The sequence below is a fragment of the Crocodylus porosus genome, unplaced genomic scaffold (assembly GCF_001723895.1).
Source record: "Crocodylus porosus isolate Cpor-Errol unplaced genomic scaffold, CroPor_comp1, whole genome shotgun sequence".
Taxonomy (NCBI): Eukaryota; Metazoa; Chordata; order Crocodylia; family Crocodylidae; genus Crocodylus; species Crocodylus porosus.
In genome coordinates this window covers 28,029,102-28,051,920 of record NW_017728931.1, presented here as the reverse complement: position 1 = coordinate 28,051,920, position 22,819 = coordinate 28,029,102, and the positions used below count along the sequence as shown (strand labels likewise).

General features: G+C 40.8%; 1 protein-coding gene across 1 annotated transcript in view; it reads left to right on the top strand.

Annotated features, from left to right (window-relative positions):
• The window catches only part of PDE3A (phosphodiesterase 3A), a gene marked incomplete at its 5' end in the record, with an annotated part of 372,180 nt that overhangs the window by 292,107 nt on the left and 57,254 nt on the right, over positions 1–22,819 (top strand). Inside the window, 3 exons of the mRNA XM_019543875.1 lie at positions 13,844–14,104; positions 17,586–17,740; positions 21,187–21,302. Coding sequence (XP_019399420.1) covers positions 13,844–14,104; positions 17,586–17,740; positions 21,187–21,302 — 532 coding nt within the window. The remainder of the gene's footprint in view (positions 1–13,843; positions 14,105–17,585; positions 17,741–21,186; positions 21,303–22,819) is intronic.

Genomic DNA, 22,819 nt, shown 5'->3' with positions numbered 1-22,819 from the left:
TGTTCTTAGTCTCTCCTTTTAAAATGAGTAACAGCCCTGCACCCATCTCCCTGCAAATTTGCACATCTGGTTTGTTTTTGTTCATAGCTTCCCTCAATTAGTCATGTGCATTGTAACATATTGTGCAATATTGACCCTAATTCTGTAGCTGGCAGGCTCTGTCAATCATTTTGTTCTCAGAGGAACAGAATGTTTAGTTCTACATGCACTACATGTGTGCGCATGCGCGCGCGCACACACCGTACATTATCACTTGTCTCCAAAGTAATAAGTTACTTAGAGCTGTGACATTTATCACCCATTGCACAATGCTGTTTATTTTGCATTGATTCTGCGGTCATACAGGACTTTGTAGTCATTTTATAGCATCCTTCTGGCAGCATGTATTTCATAGTTGTCAGCAGCCGTAGTACTTTGGACCTTTTTCTCTAAAATCCTACAAGCAATGCATGAGCACAGGTACGTCGGTCTTTTTTTTTTAAACGGTTTCAGCGCTTTTTTTTGCTAACAGTAAAGTGACCAGCTGCTCCATGCAGTAGTAATAAAGGCCATTTTACTGTTTTGGACATTTTTTCATGTCAGCTATTGACTTTTATTAGTGGTAGAGCCAATGGAACCCAAGAAATTGGAGAACCATAAAATTTAATATATTTTAAATACTTGTATTAGGTAGTTACTAATGGTCTTTATAACCATCTCATCTTTTAGAAATCTAGAGCCCACATTACTAAATTTAGGCATGAATCCAAATCAAAACTTAACCAAAACTCAGAGGTTTGACCTTAGCCACAAAGTACAGGTTTTGTGTCAAATGCCTAAGACTCATTAAGATGGAATCATGATTTCCATTTTGATTGGTGTCCCATTAGAATTAAGATGCGGTCAGCATCACACAGTCAGAGCATTGCCTGATTTTTTTATTTTTTTAAATGCAAACACAAGAAGAGCTCCATCCATCTGAAAATCTGTAAACCGAGTGCGACTAATTTGTGAGATTAAAGATGTATAGATTTGCATGTCAGGTTACCAACACCAGCTTGTCTAATGGAATAGATGGGACCTCTCTATTTACTGGGTGAAAGATCCAGAAATTATTAGCATAAGGAAGTATAAGCATCATATCATACACAGAGATGTTTATTACAAGGGAACCAGTGTTGATTAAAGTGGAAGATGAAGACAGAGAAAGATACTTGTTACCAACATGAACATGAGCATTCTGCTGCAAAGTTATGATAGCTTGTCTTTGCAAAGGCTGATGAAAAGAGAGTATCATGTGCTAAGTAGAATAAGGTAGCTATAACTTTTGGAAGTGTGGTTTTCTACATACACATACTGCGCGAGTTCATACCAACTGTTGCCCTGATTTTGATGTTTGCTTCTGCCATTTACTTCAGTGAGAAATGAAGTTGCCTAGCATTTTTTGAAAATATTTTTGCTTGCTTGTGAGAACCTTACAAAATCCTGATGGTTAAATGACACTATATACAAAATGTGCTGTGGAACATTTGTATCCTGCCTCTGCTTCTATTTAAAGTCAGTAGGAGTTGTGACTAACTTCAGAAGCACTATGCCTGAAATTGTACACTTCACTGCCTTTTTCAGTTTTTCTTTTCTTTTACATCACTGAAGTTTTTGAAGACAAGCAGTTTCCTGAAACTTTACTAAATTAAGCAATTCCTTCTCAGCTTCTGTTTATAGTGACACACTATAAAATGCTTGGAGATACATTTGACACTCCTCGTAGTAATTCTTTACCCAAACAAAGATTAATTTATTTTGGTCAAAACCCTGAATTTATTTGGATCACGTTGTGTGTGCTATTTAACGATGCTGCTTTGCTTAATACCTTCAAACAATGTATAATAGATAAAACAGATGTATGTGAAATTAAATAAATATAAAAAATGATTAATCACTGTGTCTCCCTAACACTCTACTAATAGCACAATCTTTAAATAATATCCATTTTTAAGTTGCATGCCAGAGGAGGTTGTGTGATTTATAGATACTTTAAAAATTAAGTTATGTGAATTCTTTGACTTTAACTACATAACAGAGCTTTGAATGTTAGTTTGAAAATGTAGTAGGATTAGTTAGTGAGCAGGAGGAAGAATGGTGATTTTTAATGGAATGTGTTTTTAAGGTTGTGCTGTGTCCCTGGCTGCTCTAAGTTGGAGCTTTGTAGAACCAAAAGAACTTACTCATAAATAGACAGTAACAGACCTGATAATTAAGTCCATCTATGTGTTCACTAGGCCCTGTCCTAGTAAGTTGGACATCCTCAAATTTGTGTACCAGCTAGTATCTCTTTCATTCTGCTAGCGTCCCCACGGGGGCTAATACAATTCAAATTCATCTTGAAGATGGTTGGCCCTGTAACCTTTGCATCAGCAATGACTTAGCAAGCCTCCAGTTACCAGTCTGTGACTATCCCTTGCACAGGTACAAACTATTATACATAAGTGAAATTCCCTATTTCATTGAAAAATTCAAAGCAGAAGAGAGCCTTTCTTTGGAATGTAATTTTTTTCCATGAGCCACATGTTAAGTAAAAGTTCTGAATTTAACTTTAGAAATCATTATTTTGTTGGTAATAATTCTCTCTTTAAAAGTAATTCTTTTTTCATTCTTTTTCATTGGCTGTTTGTGATTTCCATATTTAAAAGGAATTAAGCAACCAACTCCCATTGGAAGTCAAAAAAAAGTGTGTGTTGTATTCCCTGTGGCTCCACTGAAAATATGACACTTGTATGTGATGAAGAATGCCTTGCATTTGAAAGCTGGTCTTCGTTTATCCCAACCATGCAGCTGGCCAACTAAAATACATCACCCACAAAAAATCCTTGCCTCTTGCATAGTTCCTGGACCATCAGGGCTATATCACTCTAGCACTACTAGACAAAAACATCAGAATTTCCACTTAATTTCAAATAGTGCCAAGAGAGTCTCATCCACAGAGATTGCTTTGTAGTGTCTCTTCGTTCAAGAGCTTCTTTCCTTAAATTCTTCCTTCCCTGTTGTCTTTAATGCAATGACAGAGCTATAGACTGGCAGAGGAATCCAAAAGCTCTGCGGAGAAGAATCGTATATATAATCATTAGCCTTCTGGGTTTGGGGCTGAATTGGGAAGACAGTGTATTGCTTGGCTGCCTTGGTAGGATGGGTTAATTGGAGTATTTGCTTTCTTTTGGCTTTTAGATATTTTGATCATCAATCTGCTTGAAGAGCATTTTTATTAGGATGAGCCAACCTAATTTTGTTTTATTTAGTTGCACTGTTTTTTGTTTGTTTGTTTTTTCCTGTTGCATCCTATTAACAACAAACCAAATTAATTTTCCTCCTACTGAGGAAAACAAATCCAAAAGGGCCTGTAAAAAAATGGTGGTGGTGGTCTCCTGAGATAAGGAAATGACTGTTTCTTTTACAGATTTGTTCTAAGCAGTTTTATGTCAAGTCTATGGATACAAGGTATGTCTATTTCTGCATCATTCATCGATTGCAAAAGGTTCTCCTTAGACAGAAATACTATCCATGTCTGTCCATTGATTGTACTGGGTTTATATCTTCCCCACTCCCAGTTCCATTTTTGGCACTGCACTAGTTCCCAACAGCTTCAGAAGACTAACGGAAGCAGAAATTTTGTACAGCCTCTGCAGCCTTGGGAGAAAACATGGCTGTTTATTCTGTGGTGATATGTGCAGTCATGTAAAAAGGTAGGACGGAGAGGATGGGGCAAGCTTAATGCAGACAGAATAATTAGTGAATTTGACTGCCTTTTTTTGAATGAATCTGTATGAAGTACAGTTTTTCAGGGACCTATGCATATGCCAGTTCTCAGGCCAGCATAAGGATCACCCCTGATACTAGACCAGTGCTTTTGCCAGACTTGTAAATCCCAGTTCCAAACATGATATTAGGACTAGTGAAGCTATCAGTGTACTATAAAAAACCAAACCAAAAAAATTAAAAAACAAAAAACAAAAAAACAAATTGGCATGACTATATTTTTTTTTTTATAACACCATCTTTGGGAAATGACCAAATGTTTTTTGCAGAAAATTTCCAAAATAATTTGACTGGGGCAAGTGCCTGAGTGGAACAATTTCAGTTTGAACAGTTAGTTTGACAAAGTTTATAATCAACTGAGAAAAGGGGTTTTATAATAGAAAATGTTACTGTTGACATATAGGTATTGGTAAAAGTATCAGCTATGGTTTATTTGCAAAGAGGTAGCATACTTATAGCAACTTCACAGGATTGCTTTAAGTTGAGGCACTTTTGCACTGATGTTTACAGAAACGCCAACATATTTCCTTCCCAAATCCATACCATTTTCTCCAAGGGTCCAAATTTAGTTTTTGCAAAAGCTGTGATTACTTTGAATGGGTTAAAAGTTAGAGAAACTTAAGAATGACTTCTCTAAAAAAAAAACCCCACCAAACAAAAACCCACCAACAACCAAAAAATTGTTTTTAGAATATATCTTTGGCTTTTTTAATTTTAAGATTACTAAAATTTGAAAACAGCAAATTTACAGCATATTTAGAAATTCATATCATTTCCTCTCCAGGGCACAGATTAAACTGGGTACCCAAAAAAGGCTGTGTTTTGGGGTTTTTTTGGAGAAGGCATGTAAACCAAAACAGCGCACGTAACTAGGGAAAAAGTAATAGTTTTTATTACTCAGATTAAAATACAGGCTGTTTGTATCTGTGTGCACAAACAGTGTCTTCTCATGGGCCAGGGACAGACATTACACATAAACTGGTTTAAGTGATCAGAAACTGGTTTAAACCTGCAACAACAGACATCAGTGCACGTAAACCAGTTTCAAAATGGCCAAAACTGGTTTGAGATGAACCCAGTTCAATATAGTATTAGACTTAACTGATTTGGGTCAAACCGGTTTATGCAATGTCTCTCCCAGACTCTTTGCTGGTTTAAGATAAACCAGATACCCCCGGCATCCCGGCATGCTCTCTGGGCTGGGCAGGGCTCTTTGCTCCGCAGCAAGGCTGACTCTGCCCCTCTGCTCTTTAGCTGGAGCAGGAACCAGCCCTAGCAGAGACACTGGCCGGCATGGCTCCATTAAGGCAAAGTGGGCAGGGAGTGGGTTAATTCTTCCCTCTTCCCCCACTGTAGCTGGCGTCAGCCTGTCTGCCGCCTGGGACCAGAGGGGAGGGGGCTGCAGCGGTGTCCCCTGGAACTGGCAAACCCTGGATGCAGGGAAGAGAGCAGGAAGGAATGAAACCTTCTCCTTGCCCCCTTCACCTTAATGGGGCCATACTGGGTAGGTTGTCTTGCAGGGTTGGGGAGGAGAACCCTTTTCTATAATGGGGAGGACTCTTCCCCATCCTCCTCCTCCCAGAGTGGGATGGGGGACTCTTCTTCCTCCTCCCCTTCCCTTCCTCCTGCCCTTCCCTAATGCAGCCTGGCCCCGGGCGGGGGGCAGAAGGAGGCTCTGTTTCATGGTTGGGGGAACTCTTCCCCTTCCTCTCCCTCCCAGAGGGGTAGTGGGAATGTGGAGCTCAGCTGGGCAGAGTAGGAGTGGAGGGTGTAGGGGACTCCCCTCATGGCTGCAGCCTTGAGTATGGAGCTCAGTTGGGCAGGGTGGGAGTGGAGGATGTAGGGGACTCTCCCCATGGCTGCAGCCCCGAGTGTAGAGCTCAGTTAGGTAAAGTGGAGGTGGAGGGGTCTAGGGGACTTACCCCATAGCTGCAGCCACTGCTGCTTGGCAGCAGCAGCAGGCGGGAGGTCAGGGCACTTGTGCCTGGTGCGGGTGCGGCTCTGGCCAGTGCTGCACTAGGGGAGGGGGCAGAGTCTATCTTATCCCACACTGGGTCTCTGAGACTGAGCTTGCAGCTCCAGAGCTGGAGCGAGGTGCTTCCCCCACTCCCTGCTGTGCAGTACCGCACTTGCAATGTGCCGGGACTGGAGGGAGCCCCACCCCTGTTTCCCCACAGAGTCCAGCGCGGGGCTTCTCCATCAGAGCAACCTGCAGGTGTGGCGTGGAGTTCCGGGGATAGAAGTGGCCAGGCAGGCTGTGCGGGGCTGTGCTCCTCACCCCCAGTGCAGTGCTGGCTGCCTCTATCCCCAGGGAGGGGCCTCTGTTCCTAGCGCAGAGCTGCAGGCTCAGCGCAGAGCCCTAGGGATAGAGACAGCCAGCACTATGGGGTGAGGAGCACAGCCTGCCCAGCCACTTCTATCCCCACAGCTCTGCACCGTGCCTGCAGCAAAGTCTCTGACAGAGAAGCCCCGCACTGGACTCTTTGGGGAAGCAGAGGTGGGGCTTCCTCCAGTTGCACTCACACACTGCTGGAAGACTGCACAGCAGGGAGTGAGGGAAGCACCTGGCTCCAGCAATGGAGCTGCAAATTCAGGCTCAGTCTCAGAGACCCGGTGGGGGATAAGGCAGAATCCAGTCTCTCCTCAGTGCAGTGCCTGCACAGGGCACAAGTGCCCTGCCCTCCCTGTCTGCTGCTGCTGCCAGGCAGCGGGGGCTGAAGCCATGGGGGAGTGTGTGGAGCCATGGGGGAGTCCTCTAGACCTCACCTACCTGTATCCTGCCCAGCTCAGCTCCGCGCTTGGGGCTGCAGCCATGGGGAAGTGTGTGGGAAGCCCTACACTCCCCACCCACACACCCCAACCCTGCCCAACTGAGCTCCATGCTCCCACTGCCACTCTGGGGAGAGGAGGGTGAAGAGTTCCTGCCAGCATGGAACAGAGCACCCCCCTGCCATTAGGAAGGAGGAGTGAGGGGAAGAGTCCCCCTCTGGGGCTAGGCAGACTCACAGAGCTCCCCTCACCACCACCCCCATGGTGCCAGCAGGGGAGGAGGAGAGAGAAGAGTTCCCCCTTCTTGCCCTGTGGTCATGGGGGAGAGGGAGGAGGGCTAAGAGTTCCCCTCTGGGGCTGGGCAGCTGTGTGCCTGGATTGCTTCCAGCTGTCAGTGAGCCATTGGGGCCTGGCTGCGCCCCTCTTCTCAGCTCAGCTTCCCTCTGGAAGGAAGGAAGGGCTACCCTAGTGCCCCCAGGCTTCTGGCTTGAGCTGCTGCAGGCATGTGTCGAACATCTATCCACTTGTAAACTGGTTCACTCTTTGCAGGTTAGAGTAACCTGCAAAGACTGAATCAGTTTAGGCTCAGGCTTTTTGAATGTTTGGTCCAAGCCATGTAGTCCTTTGTGCTTCAAATCTTTTTTGATGTTTCTACAATTCTAGGTATTGTAAAAATCAGTAGGAAAATAGTTTGTTTCCCCCAGGATTAGATTGCAAGGGCACTCTAAGTGTCAGTACAGCATGTGATTCAATACCTTTCTGGTGCATTGTGACTACCTGCTCCTGGGTAGTAGGGCTGTGCGAAGCTTCAGTCCCTGATTTGATTTGCTGGAGAGTCAGCCCGATTCGGTGCCCAAATCTCCAAATCCTAATCGAATCAGAGAATCCTTTAATCTCTCTGAATTGAGTCTGAACCCTCCGAATCTATTTGGAAAGATTCAGAGATTCAGACACAAACAGCTTTAAATGTTTTTTCTACATACCTCAAGGTACCAGGTGGCTCATGAGTGCTGTGATGCTGGGGTTCATGGAGTGTCCTACAGAAGCATGGGGGGCTCACCAGCACGCTTGGCAGCACACCCAGAAGTGGACCGGGAGCACTTCCGGGTCCACTGGGGAGCATGCAGGGCCCTCGCCCCCGTCCCTCCCCTGACTGGGCTACTGGTGCCTCCTGGGTCTTGGCAGGGGGCAGCTAGGGCCCCCTGCAGCCAATCTCTGAGCCAGTGGGGACATTGCAAAGTACTTTAGGTCCACTCTAGGGTTCACCTCCAAGCACATGGAGGGTCCTCCTGCACTCCTATGGGACACTCCACCAGCCCCAGCGTCACAACGTTCACAAGATGTGCCTGGTACCTTGAGGTATGTAGAAAAAACATTTAAAGCTGTGTTTATGTCCGAATCAGCATCTAATCTTCAGATTCAGATTAATTGAATTGGGGACAGTAATCTAAATCAACTAATCAAATCACTGCCCCAATTTGCGCCAAATCTGAATCCGAATCTAATAGGGCCCACTTTGCACACCTCTACTGGGCAGGTCTCTTTCAGAAGGCTATTTCTCTTGTCTGCCTTGCTAAGCAAAGGGTATTCTGTCTGTTCACGGAAGTGTGCTTACCCCTCCCATATAGCACTTGAGCTAAGTCTACATCATGGGGAGTACTGGGGTTGTGGTATATTAGAGAAGAACATACTCCTAGATTTCCTACCTGCTTTTATGTTAGTATAAAAGAGAAGTCTTATCCAGGTCAGACTCTATTCCTCTGCCTCTTTAGCAGGAAAAATTTGACTGCAAAAACATTATATACAATTAGTTTTGTTTAGTCCATTTGTAAAAAGCAGTAGTTGCACTTGAGGTGGCCTTAAAAACCATCCATTGCTTCCATAGAAGTCACTTCATATATTTGCTTCAAATCTTATACTGTGCAGGTTAAAAAAAAATGGTCAGCTATGTTTATTTTTAATTTTATTTTCAGGCAGCTTTGCCCAGGAGTTCATGACCTGACTTGGAACCTGCATGAAATCTTACTTTATTACTTTATTTATAATCTTACTTTGATTATACAAAGGTAGAGGATATAAGAGATACTATTGCCTTGTTCATTTTAAAGTTCTTTTTTTATTTTCTTTCCCATCCTTTCTTTGTTTGGACTGAAAATTACCCTTCTTTTGCAAGAAAGTAGAGTGAGGTATATCACAGGGTTCAGTCATAACATATTTAGCAATTTTGTCTGAGAGTTGGAACACAATGGTAGTAGTTCAGGCGATGAAGTTTTATTAGTGGTGAGGGGAACTGTTGGTGGTAAGGATACCAGATCTGCTGTTCTCATGGGCTAGTCATTTATGGTTGGGTTTGCTCAAAGACAGCACATAAACTGAACTGATCGATAAGGATTTATGATTAAAGGAAAATCTTCGTTCCTGTTTTCTTCTCTAGCACATTTCTCTAACAGAAATTTTCATGTATGGGCATTCCTCGAACTTACGACACAATTGGTTCCCAAAAACCACATCTTAAGTCAAAACGTTGTAACTCGAACCAATTTTCCCATAGGAAACAATGTTATAAATGGGGAATTGGTTCCTGAAGCAAGGCCCGATTCCATATTTTCACCAAAAATAACCCAGAATTTTGAACTTAACCAATTATAGATGAGTCATATAGCTACATTAATGTATTTATATTGTAAATAGTAATCATATTGATTTGGAAGGACTTCTTTGAGGTGACTTTGTGGGACTTTTTGAAGGGCTCTTGGCTGGAGTCTTCTCAGGAGTCTTGGCTGCAGGTTTTTCTGAAGTCTTGTCTGCTTTCTTAAAGATAAGTGTCCAAGGAAGTTTGGACAGATGTTCTCCAAGGAGATGGGCGATGCAACGAACTTGTTTGCTGGCGTGGCATGGCATGGCATCAGATCAAGTGCTGTAAAGTAGAAACTGATGTCAGAAAGTTGAAACAGGGTGTCAATTTATAAACATTGTAAATGTGAAAAGTAACTCGAAACATTGTAAGTCGAGGACTGCCTGTAATGCTTTCACAATTCAATAACTCTTTATTCTCAGATTTTTGTGGAAAAGTCCTACATATCTTAATAGGATAAAACAAAGAGGATTCTGCTACACTTGTTCTAAAATTCTGTAGAATTTAAGGCATTAAACAAGAGGGATTAAAGTCTAATAAATCTACACAATGGTTTAAAAAATAAAGATATCAAACAAAATTTATCAGTTGGTTATTTTCAGTTGTGTTCATTTGAATTCTCTCAAGTGTGGTCTTAGGAAATCCTAGACTGACAGTTGGAAAAATCTGTGTTAAGATCCCTTTCCTATGAACTTGGATAAGTTACCTAGAACCCATTCCTTCAAAAAAAGATGTAGATATTTCTTAAAGAGCATTAGAATTCACCTTGAACTTTTCATGTGCATAAAGTGAAATGTGCGTAAATGTATGTAGGTTTGGTGCCTTATCTGTCCGTTTGTAAAGCCATATCTATTAAAAGGGAATGCTATTTTCTTCCATGCTTTATATTTCTCTTCTGCTTTCCTTCTTTGTATGTGCATACAATGAAATCAGGTCCAAATTTGGGTCAGAGATTCCAGGTCCTAATGCATTAATACAAATCATAAATAAATAATGAATATTATACCAAAACCCCAACCTGAGTGCCATGCTTTTTGTTTTCTGGGAGTTTTTTTTTATTAAGTTTTCCATCATTTTGTACAGTGTAGTGTTATGTATAGATCTTGTTCAGATGTATGGCCAAACATATGCTAGTCATTTAGTCTGCTTTGACTGTTGTGTCTGGTCATTTTCACCTTCTACTTCTTATACCCTAGCACACATCTGCAATCCTTGAATTTGAATCACTGCTCACGAATACTTAAATCAGCGTTGGACTGAAGCCACGAAGCTTGTCCTGTTCCAAATTTCTCCAAAATTTGTAAGATAAGATTGGATACAAAGTTCTGCAGTATAGTTTAGTATATGAGAGCTGGCATAGCTACAACATGAAAGTAAAATTCACCTTTCAAAATCAGATTAACTTTTTGAGTTAGAGAGTTGCACATTACTGTTGATTTACAAGTATATTGTTTCTTGTCTTCATTTCCAAATTTCCGGGCTTTAGCTTTAGATGAGCAAAGTGGTTTGGGAGAAATCCAGTTTAGTGGCTGTTTGCATTAAGAGTAAACTGTATGCAAAAGCTTACCATGTATGGTGCAGAGTGTTTTTAATATATTTTCCTCTTAACCCTTAAAAAACGGCAGTAGACATAAAGTGGCAGAAACCCAAAGATCTTCAGCGGTTGTCTGTTTTACATAAATATGCTTCACTTTTACAGTGAGTAGTTTATTGGGAATAAGTTTCAGATTGTCTTCTTAAAAAAGCAACTCAACATTAGGTTGTATCTTGTGAATAATGTTTTAAAAATCAGATTAACACTTTTTCTTTATAGTTTTTAAGTTGCAGAATCAGGAAAAAACACTCAGTTCTTCAGAACTGTTTAGTCTTTGTTATGGTATTGAACAGTATTCAAAATTCAATTGTGATAACTTGATTAAAATCAGACTATCACAAGTGAATTTGGAATACAGTGGCTTCTTTTTTTATAAAATCAAGCAATTTTTACTACGGCAGTCTGACATGCTAAATATAAACAATTTACATGTGATTTTAATTTGCTAAAACTAATAAATTATAGAAAATGTTCCTCTGCTTTATGTTCTTTGGTTATTGCTGTTATAATTAAATCTGGTCAAAGTTGTGTATGTTTGGCTCTAAGGCCGCCCCCTCTACATGTTACAGGTATCACACGATTAACTAGTGAATTATGCAATTACCTTGAGGCCAGCCACATGTGCAAAGTAGCTATTACACAATGAAAAGGTCCAACCAGCATAGGCAGAGGGAGAAAACCATGGGTGGGGGGGGCTAAGTGTAGGTAAGTCTGTGACGGAAGGGGTACGGGGGGGGAAGGAGTGAACCTGGGGATGGGACCGGGCAGAAATCAGGAGAGAGTGGACCTGAGCCAGGCCCAGGATTGAGGCCTGCTACAGCCATGCCGCCACCCCTTCCCCCACACCCAGGGTCATTGCCCAGCACCGGCCCCTTCCCCCACACCAACAAATCCACTGGCCCCGGCTGCCTCCCTGCATTGGTCCTGACCCCACACCACTGCGGGGGGGGCCAGAGTGGGGCCAGCCTCAACTGCTCTGGAGGGGACAAAGCCCCTGGGACCCCTGCACCTGCCCTATCCCAAATCATCATTGTTCATACTAATAATAATGATTATAATAACACTAATGCTGATGCTGCTGGGGCATTTTGGTCGCTTTACTAGCCACAGCATCACATTGCAGGCTCATGTTCATCTCGTGGTCAATGATGACCCCCAAGTCTCTTTCTTCTGTAGTGCTAGCCAGCGTAGCACTGTCAAGCCTATAAGGATGCTGCAGGTTTTTCCTCCCAAGGTGGAGAACCTTGCAGAGCTACTTCTGACCTGTTCTGGCCGCAGCAGCAGGCTGTGTGGTAGTCTGGGTGCAGCTAGGGCCAGCAGCAGTGGCTTGCAACTTGCTCCTTCCAGTTCCTGCTCCTGACCAGTTGGTGGGTAAGGGGAGCCTGTAGAGAGCAGGGTCTGGAAGGACAAAACTGCAGCTGCCACTATCCCAGAATGAATCCAGCCCCCCGCACAACTGGAGTCAAACAGGAGTGGCTCCATGTCCTCTACCCCTGAGCCAGCTGGGGACAGCAGCAGTGGTGTCTGGGCATTGGTGGTTAGATGCATGCTTCCTGCCTGGTTCCCTGATGTACTCCACCAACCTGGAAGCTCTGGCTACACCTTGCCCCTGTCCCCTCATAGTCAGGGTGGGTGTACCATATCCCACCTTTATTAAATCCTGGATCTGCCCATGACCAGCTCTCATGTAACTTGAGATCACCTGATGCTAATATATATTGCAATACTTACTAGTAGACTTAAGGGTGCCTGGAGCTGTCAAATTATTAGGTCACTCAGCCATATTCTGTTCCTCTGGTCATGTTCCAGATGTCAGCTCTGTTCAACTGGACAAACCCTTTTTTGTTCAGTTACTTCTCTTCACAAGTAGTAAAGCTGATTGTGACTACTTTTCGAGTCAGACCTGCTTACTTCGCTGAAGTGAGAAATACACAAGTAAATCAGTGTAAAATAAATGGTTCTTCATCTCAAACTTATATGCTACTTACAACTGTCAAACTGACACAATAATACTTACAAAAAGGATGACCACTGAAATTCTATCTGAATTTAGTGTATGTTCGTATAGATGGGTGTGTGGGTTTGTTTGTGCACATGAATATGTGTATTTACATATAAAAATTTTGGATGCTATCCCAGTAGGAAGCCCCAAAGCAGTAACAGTAGGATTCATTTAACAGCCTAGCAAAAGAAGCAAAGCATTGAGGGTCACATTCAAGAATGCCTTTAATTGATGATCTCATGTGTCAATTACAATGATTTATAGGGACCCGATTAAAATTTTGACCTGGAAATGTCACTGTTCTGTCAGTAGGTTAGAGATGATGGAAGACATATTTTCTACTTTACTTTTGGTGTATTTTGCTTGATTAATCAAAGCCTACTCTTCTTTTCTTCATATAATTTATTCCATTAGACATTGCAGTTCTTCAGTCTTTTAAGATAGTATCATTAATTCTCAACTGCAAGTTATAGATCATTGATCCATAAATATATATTACTTTGCCACTACTGAAGGCAAAGCTCTTCTTTTTTCTTGAATAATATTTTTTTTAATATATAAATTTTATTAGTATGTACTTATGTATTATTGAATAAAATACTATGTTTTCAAGACCAGAAAGGTTGGTAGTCCCTGTCATTGAATTTCATTCTATAATTCCTATATTGAGCCCAATAACTTGTGGCTAAACTGCAGTATATGAATGACATCTCATCTTTATTTGAATTTCTGTATTGTTGTCTAATATGCTCTTCTTTGGTAATGATTTCTGATAATGCCATATCTGCTTTCTGAATGTCCTAAAACCTGTGAAATTGCTGACAACTGTATGTGATAAATTTCCAAGCATATTTGCAGTGTAAAGTAGACCTAATGATCAAGCTGTTGAGAATAATTTATATTATCTTAATTAATCTGTATTAATTTTATCAGCTGCAAATAACAAATTACATATACTGATGATTTTCACTGTAGGGACAATGGAACATGTAGTCATTTGGTATTGGGAGCACAGCCATAGTATCACATCCACTGTTCTGTTTCTCTTTTTCAGTCATCAGGCACCAGTATTACAGTGGATATTGCTGTCATGGGAGAAGCGCATGGGCTCATTACAGACCTGTTGGCAGATCCTTCATTGCCACCCAATGTGTGTACTTCCCTGAGAACAGTGAGCAATCTGCTTAATACACAGTTAACATTCCAGGCTATTCATAAGCCAAGAGTCAACCCTTTGGTGTCATTCAGTGAGAACTATACTTGCTCTGACTCAGAAGAATGTCCAGAAAAAGGAGAAAAACTGGCTATTCCCAAGGTATGTACTTCTGTGTTGGCTGTCAAAGTCAGTGTATTCTGATAACTAAAACTTGACTCCGTCAGCTCCACTGTATGGAATCATAGAAAAGTAGGGATCTAGTCCATTCTCCTTCTCAAGGCAGGATCATCCTGAACTAAACCATCTCATGCAAGATGGTTGAACCTGCTCTTGAAAATTTACAAGGTTGGAGAAATTCCACAGTTTCTCTAGGTAGCCTGTTCCAATGCTCGACCACCCTCATAATCAGAAGGCTCCTCCTAACTTCCAGGCCAAATTTCCTCCACTTCAGCCTCAGGCTTATTGTTCCTAGTCCTGTTTCTTATGACCACAGATAAAAGCCTATCTATCTCCTTCCTGTTATCAAATTCCACCTTGGCCTTCTCTTCTTCACACTAAATAACCCTAGCTCTTTTAGCCTTTCCTCATAAGTTTTGTTTCCCAGGCCACTAATCTTTTTTGTTGCTCCACACTGCATCCTTTCCAATCCGTCCATATCCCTGACTGGCTGGGGCCAAAACTGGACACAATGCTCCAAGTGAAGCCTCACCTGTGCTAAAGAGAGCAGAAAAATTACTTCCCTTGATTACTTCCCTTGATTTATAAGTGATTCTTCTATTAATATGACCTAGTATGTGGTTGGCTTTTTTTTCAGCAAGAGCACGCTGTTGGCTCATATTCAACTTACAACTTAGCTGTAGCCCCCGGTCCATCTCTACAGTATTGCAGCCTAGCCTATCATTCCCATTATTTCCATTCTAAGCCTGTATTTGTACATGCAATTATTCTGCCCACTTGCAGGACTTTACACTTGTTCTTGTTGAATCTCATCTTGTTGACTGTAGACTATTTCTTCAGTCTATCCAGGTCATTCTGGATCCTAGCCCTACCTTACAGAGTATCTGCAACTAAGCCTGTACTCAATCCAATTGTCTAAATTATTAATGAAGACCTTAAACAACATCAGACCCAGACATACCCATGGGGAGCCCCACTTGAGACCTCCTCCCAACTAGATATTAAGCCATTGATAACTGCCTGGCTAGACAGCAATAGACCTCCATAAGCTTTGGATCAAGGCTTCAGTGACCCATTTCCCCACCTGAAAAAAATACCACGCAAGTCAGTATTGCACACAGTATAGGCATCTATACATATGCAGCAAAGCTGCTCCAGTACACCATAATTCCAGCGTGTTGGAGCAGACTTGATTAACCAAGTCTGCTGGATCATGGTAATTACTGTGCTCCAGCAGACTCCAGCATGCATCAGTGTCCCCACACTGAAAAATGGAAATAATGGGAGGTTTGGTAAAGATTGATTGGATGAGCTGTGTTTGAAAGCACAGCAAACATAAGTAGAGGAAACTAACCAATGCAGTTTATTCCCTACTTCTCCACCTGTTAACAAAAGTTAGCAAGTTAAAAAACAACAACAACAACAACAAAACCCTCCAGTCACCCTGAAAATATTCTAAACTGCCCAGGTTGTCTATTCTAACTTCTAAACAATTTGGTAATTTCTCTGGTAAAACAAGAACATAAAACTTGCTAGTTGGAACTAATTGTGAGGTGCATTTTGTGCTTATCATGTACAAATAATTTCTGCAGCCTGTGATTATAAAGGTGAATGATATTTTTTTTACATTTTGGACAGGACTATGAGTGTGTTTCCTTCACTTAACCAGAGCTTTAGAATTACTTCAATGGGAACAGAAAAAATCAACACAGAGTGGCAAGCATTGTGCTTTGGGGTGCAGGCATTCACACAAACCGAAAGGACCAGGCATAAAGCAGCAGTCTAATATGAATATTTAAATAGTTTAAAAAAAAATAAACTGCACATGGATCAACTCCACTCTGTGAAACAGGTGGAGCTGATAGATTTGGTTAGTAAAAGTTTCTACCACTTCAAGTTGTATGACCTTGTATTCAGTACTTTATAACTTTAACTACTTGAATTGATTGTTTGTATGCCCAGGTTAATGTCCAGTTAATTTTTAAATTTTTATTATTTTAATTAAAACAAAACTATATGCAAAAACCAGACAAGGGAAAAATTCTGGTAACCCTTAATTTGAAAAGTTCGGGTACTGTTCAGCAGGAAATTGTGTGAAGCACTCCTGGGTCTCAGAGGTGTGTTTTCATGGTTCTATGCTGTTAATATTTCTCCCCCAGTGGGGTCCTGGCACAGTGAAAGAAGGAGTAACTTGATTAAAGTAGAGGGGACCTACACAGTGGGGCAGGAGGGCTTAGTAGATTTGGGGAAGAGAGGAGGTCATTGTTTGATTAAAGGTGGATCATAATGCATGGTTACAAGAGTCTGAGTTAAGATTGCACAGGCAGCCCTAACTGTTGTTTATTGTTGAGTGCTTGACTTCTCTCCTTTAATGTTGTCTTTGTGCAATATTAATATGTGCAGTTGCATCAGAGACTGGTATATAACCAACTTGGTATTCCAACCTATCCAGGTAAAAAGGAAAGAAGTCAACAGAGAGTAGATGAACGGATGATAAGAGAAGTAAAGTGTGCCTGTAAGGTTGCACTAGCTAAAATGTGTTATGGTTCACATAACAGATTTATTTTCAATAACTTATTTAAGTGTATAAATATACGTTTAGCAGCCTAACTGTGGTGACCCATGTCTGAATATGTTGACCAAAATATTAGCCCATCTATCAATTCACTTGAGCTGTTGAGTCAGTCTTGCACCTGTTGAGCTGATGGTATTCCCCATAGAACCTTATAAATTATTTTAATACTGATAACTATTCAGAATTATTTTTTTACTCAAGTGAAGATGATTCACAATAATTAAAAGCAAAACATTGATTATAAAAAATAACTTTCTCAGAAAATTTATTGGAGCCACTCTTCTCAGCAATGAAGTTGAAGTCTCTAATAACAATGATTTCTGCCTCCACTCTGCCTTAGTCCCTCAGTCTGCAGCTTTGTTAAGCCTTAGGAGAACTTGCACATTAAATAAGTTAGAGAAACTTTGTTGCTATGTTGGGAAGAGTTTTTGCTTGCAACTGTTTCTACCTATTATTTATTTGCTTTGGTTTTGGTTTTTTGTTTGTTTGGGTTGTTTTGTTTTTTTGTTTTGTTTTGTTTTTGGAACAAAGTGCTCCAGCATATAAATGCTTTATTTTGATGCATCATCTTGAACTTGATTCAACTTGATGCACATCTTGACTTCTTTTTCTTTTGTTTGGATTTTGCTGATTTTCCTACATAGTATATCTGATGTTAAAGCATTCTCTTTTAAAGGCTGCTGAGTGACTTGGCCAAAGTCATATAAGACTTGAATATCAAAAGTATTGAATGCCTCAGCAGTAACTCCAGTCAGAGCTGAGGATGTATAATAATCAGGCCTGTGATCCTTCTGTTCTTTAATGTCAGTATCAGTAAAATATAGCGTAATATCTACTCAAAGGTAGTCAACTGGGTGGATAACTGCAAAACTACTGTTTTCTGTTTAGCGCTTACGAAGGAGTTTGCCTCCAGGTCTACTGAGACGAGTGTCATCAACTTGGACCACAACAACGTCGGCAACAGGATTACCTACCTTGGAGCCAGCACCAGTGAGAAGGGACCGTAGTGCCAGTATCAAACCTTATGAATCTTCTTCATCCAGGTAAGAAAATTATCTTCTTTTCTGTATATACCTTTAGGGATATGTCCTTCTTTCTTTGTGAATACAGAGGTACCTGAATATGTTACCTGGTTTGGGGAAATTATAAATCAAAAGCATTAAAAAGTTTCTATCATTTCTTTCATTGGGGATTTTTGTTAAGGGAGACAATCAGTGCCTTTACATTATACCAGTTGGTCACAAAAGTAAACTTAGGAAGCATTAGAATCCAAAAGCTTCAAAGAGTTAGAAATGGGGGGATTTTAAAAGATGATATTAAGCCCAGAACATGGAGACTTGAGGTCTCTGCAACATTCATTTCTTGTTTCCTCATATGATCATTAATTGTGCATCTCATTTTAAAACGTGTATAGTTATATCAGGGGTGGGCAGTTATTGGGTCTGCAGGCCACATAGGCAGTTTTGGGGAGCTATCACAGGCTGGTCAGCACCCCTTCCCTCCTCCCCCGCAATAGCCCATGTGCCCTGTAACTCCTCACCACCATCAGTGTCCAGCAGCAGCTGAGCGCACAGCCCCAGTCCCAACCCACTCTGGACTCACCACAGCCAGAGCAGAATAACTCCGGACCAGCCGGGACCCAAACAGCACCTGGGCTAGGCAGGATCAAGGGACCCACCACAGGCCATATCTGGCCCATAGGCCATATTTTGCCCACCTCTGAGTTATATGTTACTATATAACAACAAGGAATTCTAAGGTTTGGTTTAGTGGATCCAGTGATATCATTTTCAGAGCACTACAGGTTTTCAAGGTCCTATGTTACTATAGTACGGTAAAGTCTATTCTGGTGAGAAAGCTAAGTCATTCAATGTATTACAAACAACAAGAAGATCAGTCACTTAAGTTGAAGCAGAGGATGCCATGGAAGAACTTAATTCCGAAAGGCATGGTCAAAAACTGGTTTGAAATCAAAGAGTTGTAGAAAAGAAGAATTGTTCCAGGCACTAAAAAGGCCCTTTGATGCCAAAAAGAAGAGTTAAGAAACATAGGTATGAACAGAGTATAGTACATGAGGATTTGAAAGCAGAGGTGTAGATTGGTAGAGACACCTGTACCCAAACCAGTTTTAACTTTTTCACTGTTTCTGTCTTTGTCAGCCATACAATTTTATGGAGGGTTTGTTGACTAGTTATTACAAATATTTTGTTTTTATACCTAGTTATAACAAAGAGCTAAGCTTCTCATTCATGCATATGTAAAGCTTACACAGTTCCTTATGCCTTCAATTGCTGAAGATTCAGGTAATTTCAAACCATCTTCCAGGCTGCAAACAGAACAGACACATATAATATTGCAGCTACAAAAGAGAATGAATTTGTAGGGCCAGGATGGCGATAAAACCTGTAAAGGGGAAAAATGTGATGCTGTCATGAGTCTAGCCTAGGATTCATGTTTTCAAATATCTGGAGGTCTCAGAACATCTTAAAAATCAAGTTTGAGAGCCACAAATTGACTTAAACAGGAGATGCATGGCCAAATTTAAGTCCAAAATTAATTTCTTGCCACCTAAATTCTCCTGGAGCCTAGTTTCCTAACATTAAAATTTCATAGATCATTAAGGTCTGCTTCTGGGTACCCAAGGAAATCCTCATTCTTTCCATTGTTTAGGTATCTGAGCTATCTTACACCTAACGCCCATCATGACTCACAGATTATCTCATCTGTAGAACCCAATCTTAGAATCTGCAGAAAACAGAAGTAGTAGAGTTGGCTGTGCATTTTTTCATCCAGTAATTCTTCAGTTGAATTATTCACCCAGGATGTGAAAGGCCTTAATAGGGACTAGAAGAGAGTTCTATGTACCCAAAACTTGGATAATATCATGCTCTTTGTCCCAATTTATATTTAATTATTCCATTCAAAGTGACATAGCTTCAACAATAGAGGTTGAGTACCCTGCCTCAGAGTATCTCATATCCTTAGCTCTTATGAGGAGCATCCTGTTAGGGTACTATCCTATGAGGGTAGGGCTCATGGTTCAAATCCCCTCAGACCTAAGAGGGAGTTTCTCAGAATTTTCCTATGGAGCTATTCAAAAAAAGAAGGGCAGCAATAGCGTGCCAAATGCTCCTCCTGTTCCAGCTGCATTTGTGAGAAAAGGATGACTAACTCCAAGAATGGGTTCAAGACTGCGATCTCCTGTTGGAGGTAAGCCCAAAGTAAGGTGCCTAAGATAGTGAGAGAAGTAGCATACCCCTGACCTCAATGTTTCCTGCTAGATGGCTCAAGTGAGTCCCCACTCAGTGTTTTGGCTTTTGTGTGCTTAAGTACTTTATTCCGATTATATATGGAGCCTAACTCCACCTAACTCAGCATTGAAAGTCCACCGAGTGCCCAGGTGACTGAAAAGTAGGCACTGCTCATCAGTCATCTTTGCAGATCTATCCCTAAGTAGCCCAGTAAAATGGAATATAAAGAAGATAAAGCCATGGGAGAATATTTTTCTAGCTACTGTTTTTTCTGTGATTCACAAGGCTCTTTTGATTAATATTGTTGATTCCAGTCTCACACAGAATATAAACTTGCTAAGATGGTGATCTGAAGAGAGGCAGAGGGGAGCAATTAAATATTACTTTTGGCAGTTTTCTACCATTATGTAATTCCTTATGATGAGCCAACTAAATGGGCCATCAATTCTCCGTGAGTTTAAGGTCACCAAATATATAATAGCTCTGTCAAGCTTCCCAGCCTACTGTATTCAGATCTTTGCTTTACAGGAGGAGAAACAATGTGTACAACAGAAGGGAAAAGTGAGGCTGATAAGTCTAGCTTAAACAATGTTTTCACAAATAAGATATGGATTGAGTGGGAGAACATTTGACATTTATTCAGCATTTTCAAGGAAGAAGGTCATCTCCTGTGCACTGAGCCTGCTCAACTAAGTTTGGCAAAATATGGGTAGAAGGAGCAAGAAAAAAGTATAGTTGATGCCCATTGTAATCAAGGCCACAGAAAAACAATGCAGTTGAACAGTGACAGCTGCTTCAACCATCTCTGTAACATTTGTACTTCTCAGTCCTATCATGAGAAATAGTCTATGAATGCCCGTACTGGACTTGAGCTTCATTTTGAGCCCTTACCTGAATTCCATAATCTTCTCCATGACCTTTTATTGGGTTATTTTAAAACGTTAAATGGGTTATTTTAAAACGTTAAATGAATTGAATGGGTATGAAACAAAAATAGCAATACTGCAAGTTTTCCCTGGGATGATTCATTCCAGCTCTGGACCCTCCCTCATTACAAATAATCATCATAAAATCCAAGTAACCTAATTTATACTTCTAAGAATCCTTTTTTGCTCTGCTCTGGCAATATAAAAGGGCCTTAACATGGACATATATTTTATGTTGTTTATTTTAGGCTCCTTCACATCAGCAGTGCATCATATTTGTGTAATAATGGTGACTTGTGCTCTGTTTTACAGCACTGACCCTTGGAACAGCTCAATTCTGATGACCATCACAAAAAGCAGATCTTTTTCAGCCTCCTATGCAATGGCTGCTACAAACCATTTGAATTCCAAAAGGCAGACCCGACAAGGTGAACAGCTATTTCTGATTTTTTGTTTTAGTCAAGTTCTTTTTAGCTAAAGCTGCAGTATATTGAGATATACCTGTTTTTACTCTCTCTACATTCTTTCTTCTCACTCACTTTCCAATAATTGAGACTTTAGTTATTTCCCTCAGTTAAGGACAAAATGCTTCAAAATTCTATAGCTAATATGAGTGTTAGTGTTATAAGATAAGGCTTTTTGGCTGTTGAAGAGGTAGAACAACTACTGCATGTTAAATTCTGCCTGGAGTTATAACAGGAGGTAAAAGGATTCAGCTCATTTCAGACTCTTTAATAACAAAAAACATAGCCAGCCTTTACTTTTTTTTTCTAAATGTATTGTGACAAGTGGCATTATGTGATGTTCTCAGTCAGTATTTTGAGTCATTAATGGAATGTCATCTAATGTTTTAGCCAGAAAAAAAACAATGAGAAAAGATAGTTTCTTAACTGATGATGAATGCAATAAAAGGGTTTTGGGGAATTGTATGTGATCTACCAATGGCTTTCTCTTTGGTTATATTAGAAGCTGAGGGAATGGATACCCATGCTGTTAGATGTAATAAAGAATAATACAATGCGATCTCTTGCCTAAATCAGTGGGCTTCAGATAAATTTGTGCCTGCTCGCTTGTTTCCCTGAAGTAGGGAAACCCCAGGGGCCAAATAAATGTAAGCCTGATTTTCAGGCCTAATCTTGGTACCCAGAAATTGAGAGAGCTCAATTAGAGACCAATTATGAAAACACACCTGCATGGTTTTTTCATCACTGTTAGCCCCATTTGATAGAAAATACTGTTTTTTTCAGTTTCCAGCAAACATCTGATCTCTGGTGAAATCTTGGCTTCATCAAAGTCGATGGGAGCTTGGCAACTCTTTAGCTGTCAAGCTTCTAATAGTTGAACATATTTGAACTCAATGTAATAATATACATACACTGTGTAGTTTTTTTTTAACTATGTTTTAGTTGACACGGAGCAATTTTTTTTTCTTTTGGCAGTTGTTTTTGTGGCCAAAGGTTAATTACAGACAGCATTGTGCTGGTCTAAATTCCCTTTCTCATTGGCTTAGTGTGCTGCTTCACTTCACTTCCTAGTCTAAACAGTTACCTAAAGATTGCTGTAGGATGCTATGTTGTTTCTGAGGTGTCTGAATTTCAGCACTGAAGAGAGATCTGAGTGGACAGTGTATGTCCATATGCGCTGCTTAAAGCAGATTAGGATTTGGGCACAGACATAGTCAGACAACACACAAACTAAAGCACAAGTAGAAAAATATTACCATAACAAATCTGTTTCTTTATGACCAATAAAGTAACAGAGAGCTAATCATATATTTCCAGAAGAAATATACACTTTTCCAAGGCCAACAACGTTAAACCTATGATCTAATTTTCAGAGATACTGAACATTCACAGCTCTTACTGACTTGGTAGGCATTTACAACCTGTTTTCAAGTCTGCAAGTCAAGTCCTTGAAATGATCCACTGGCTGGGAAATTGGCTCC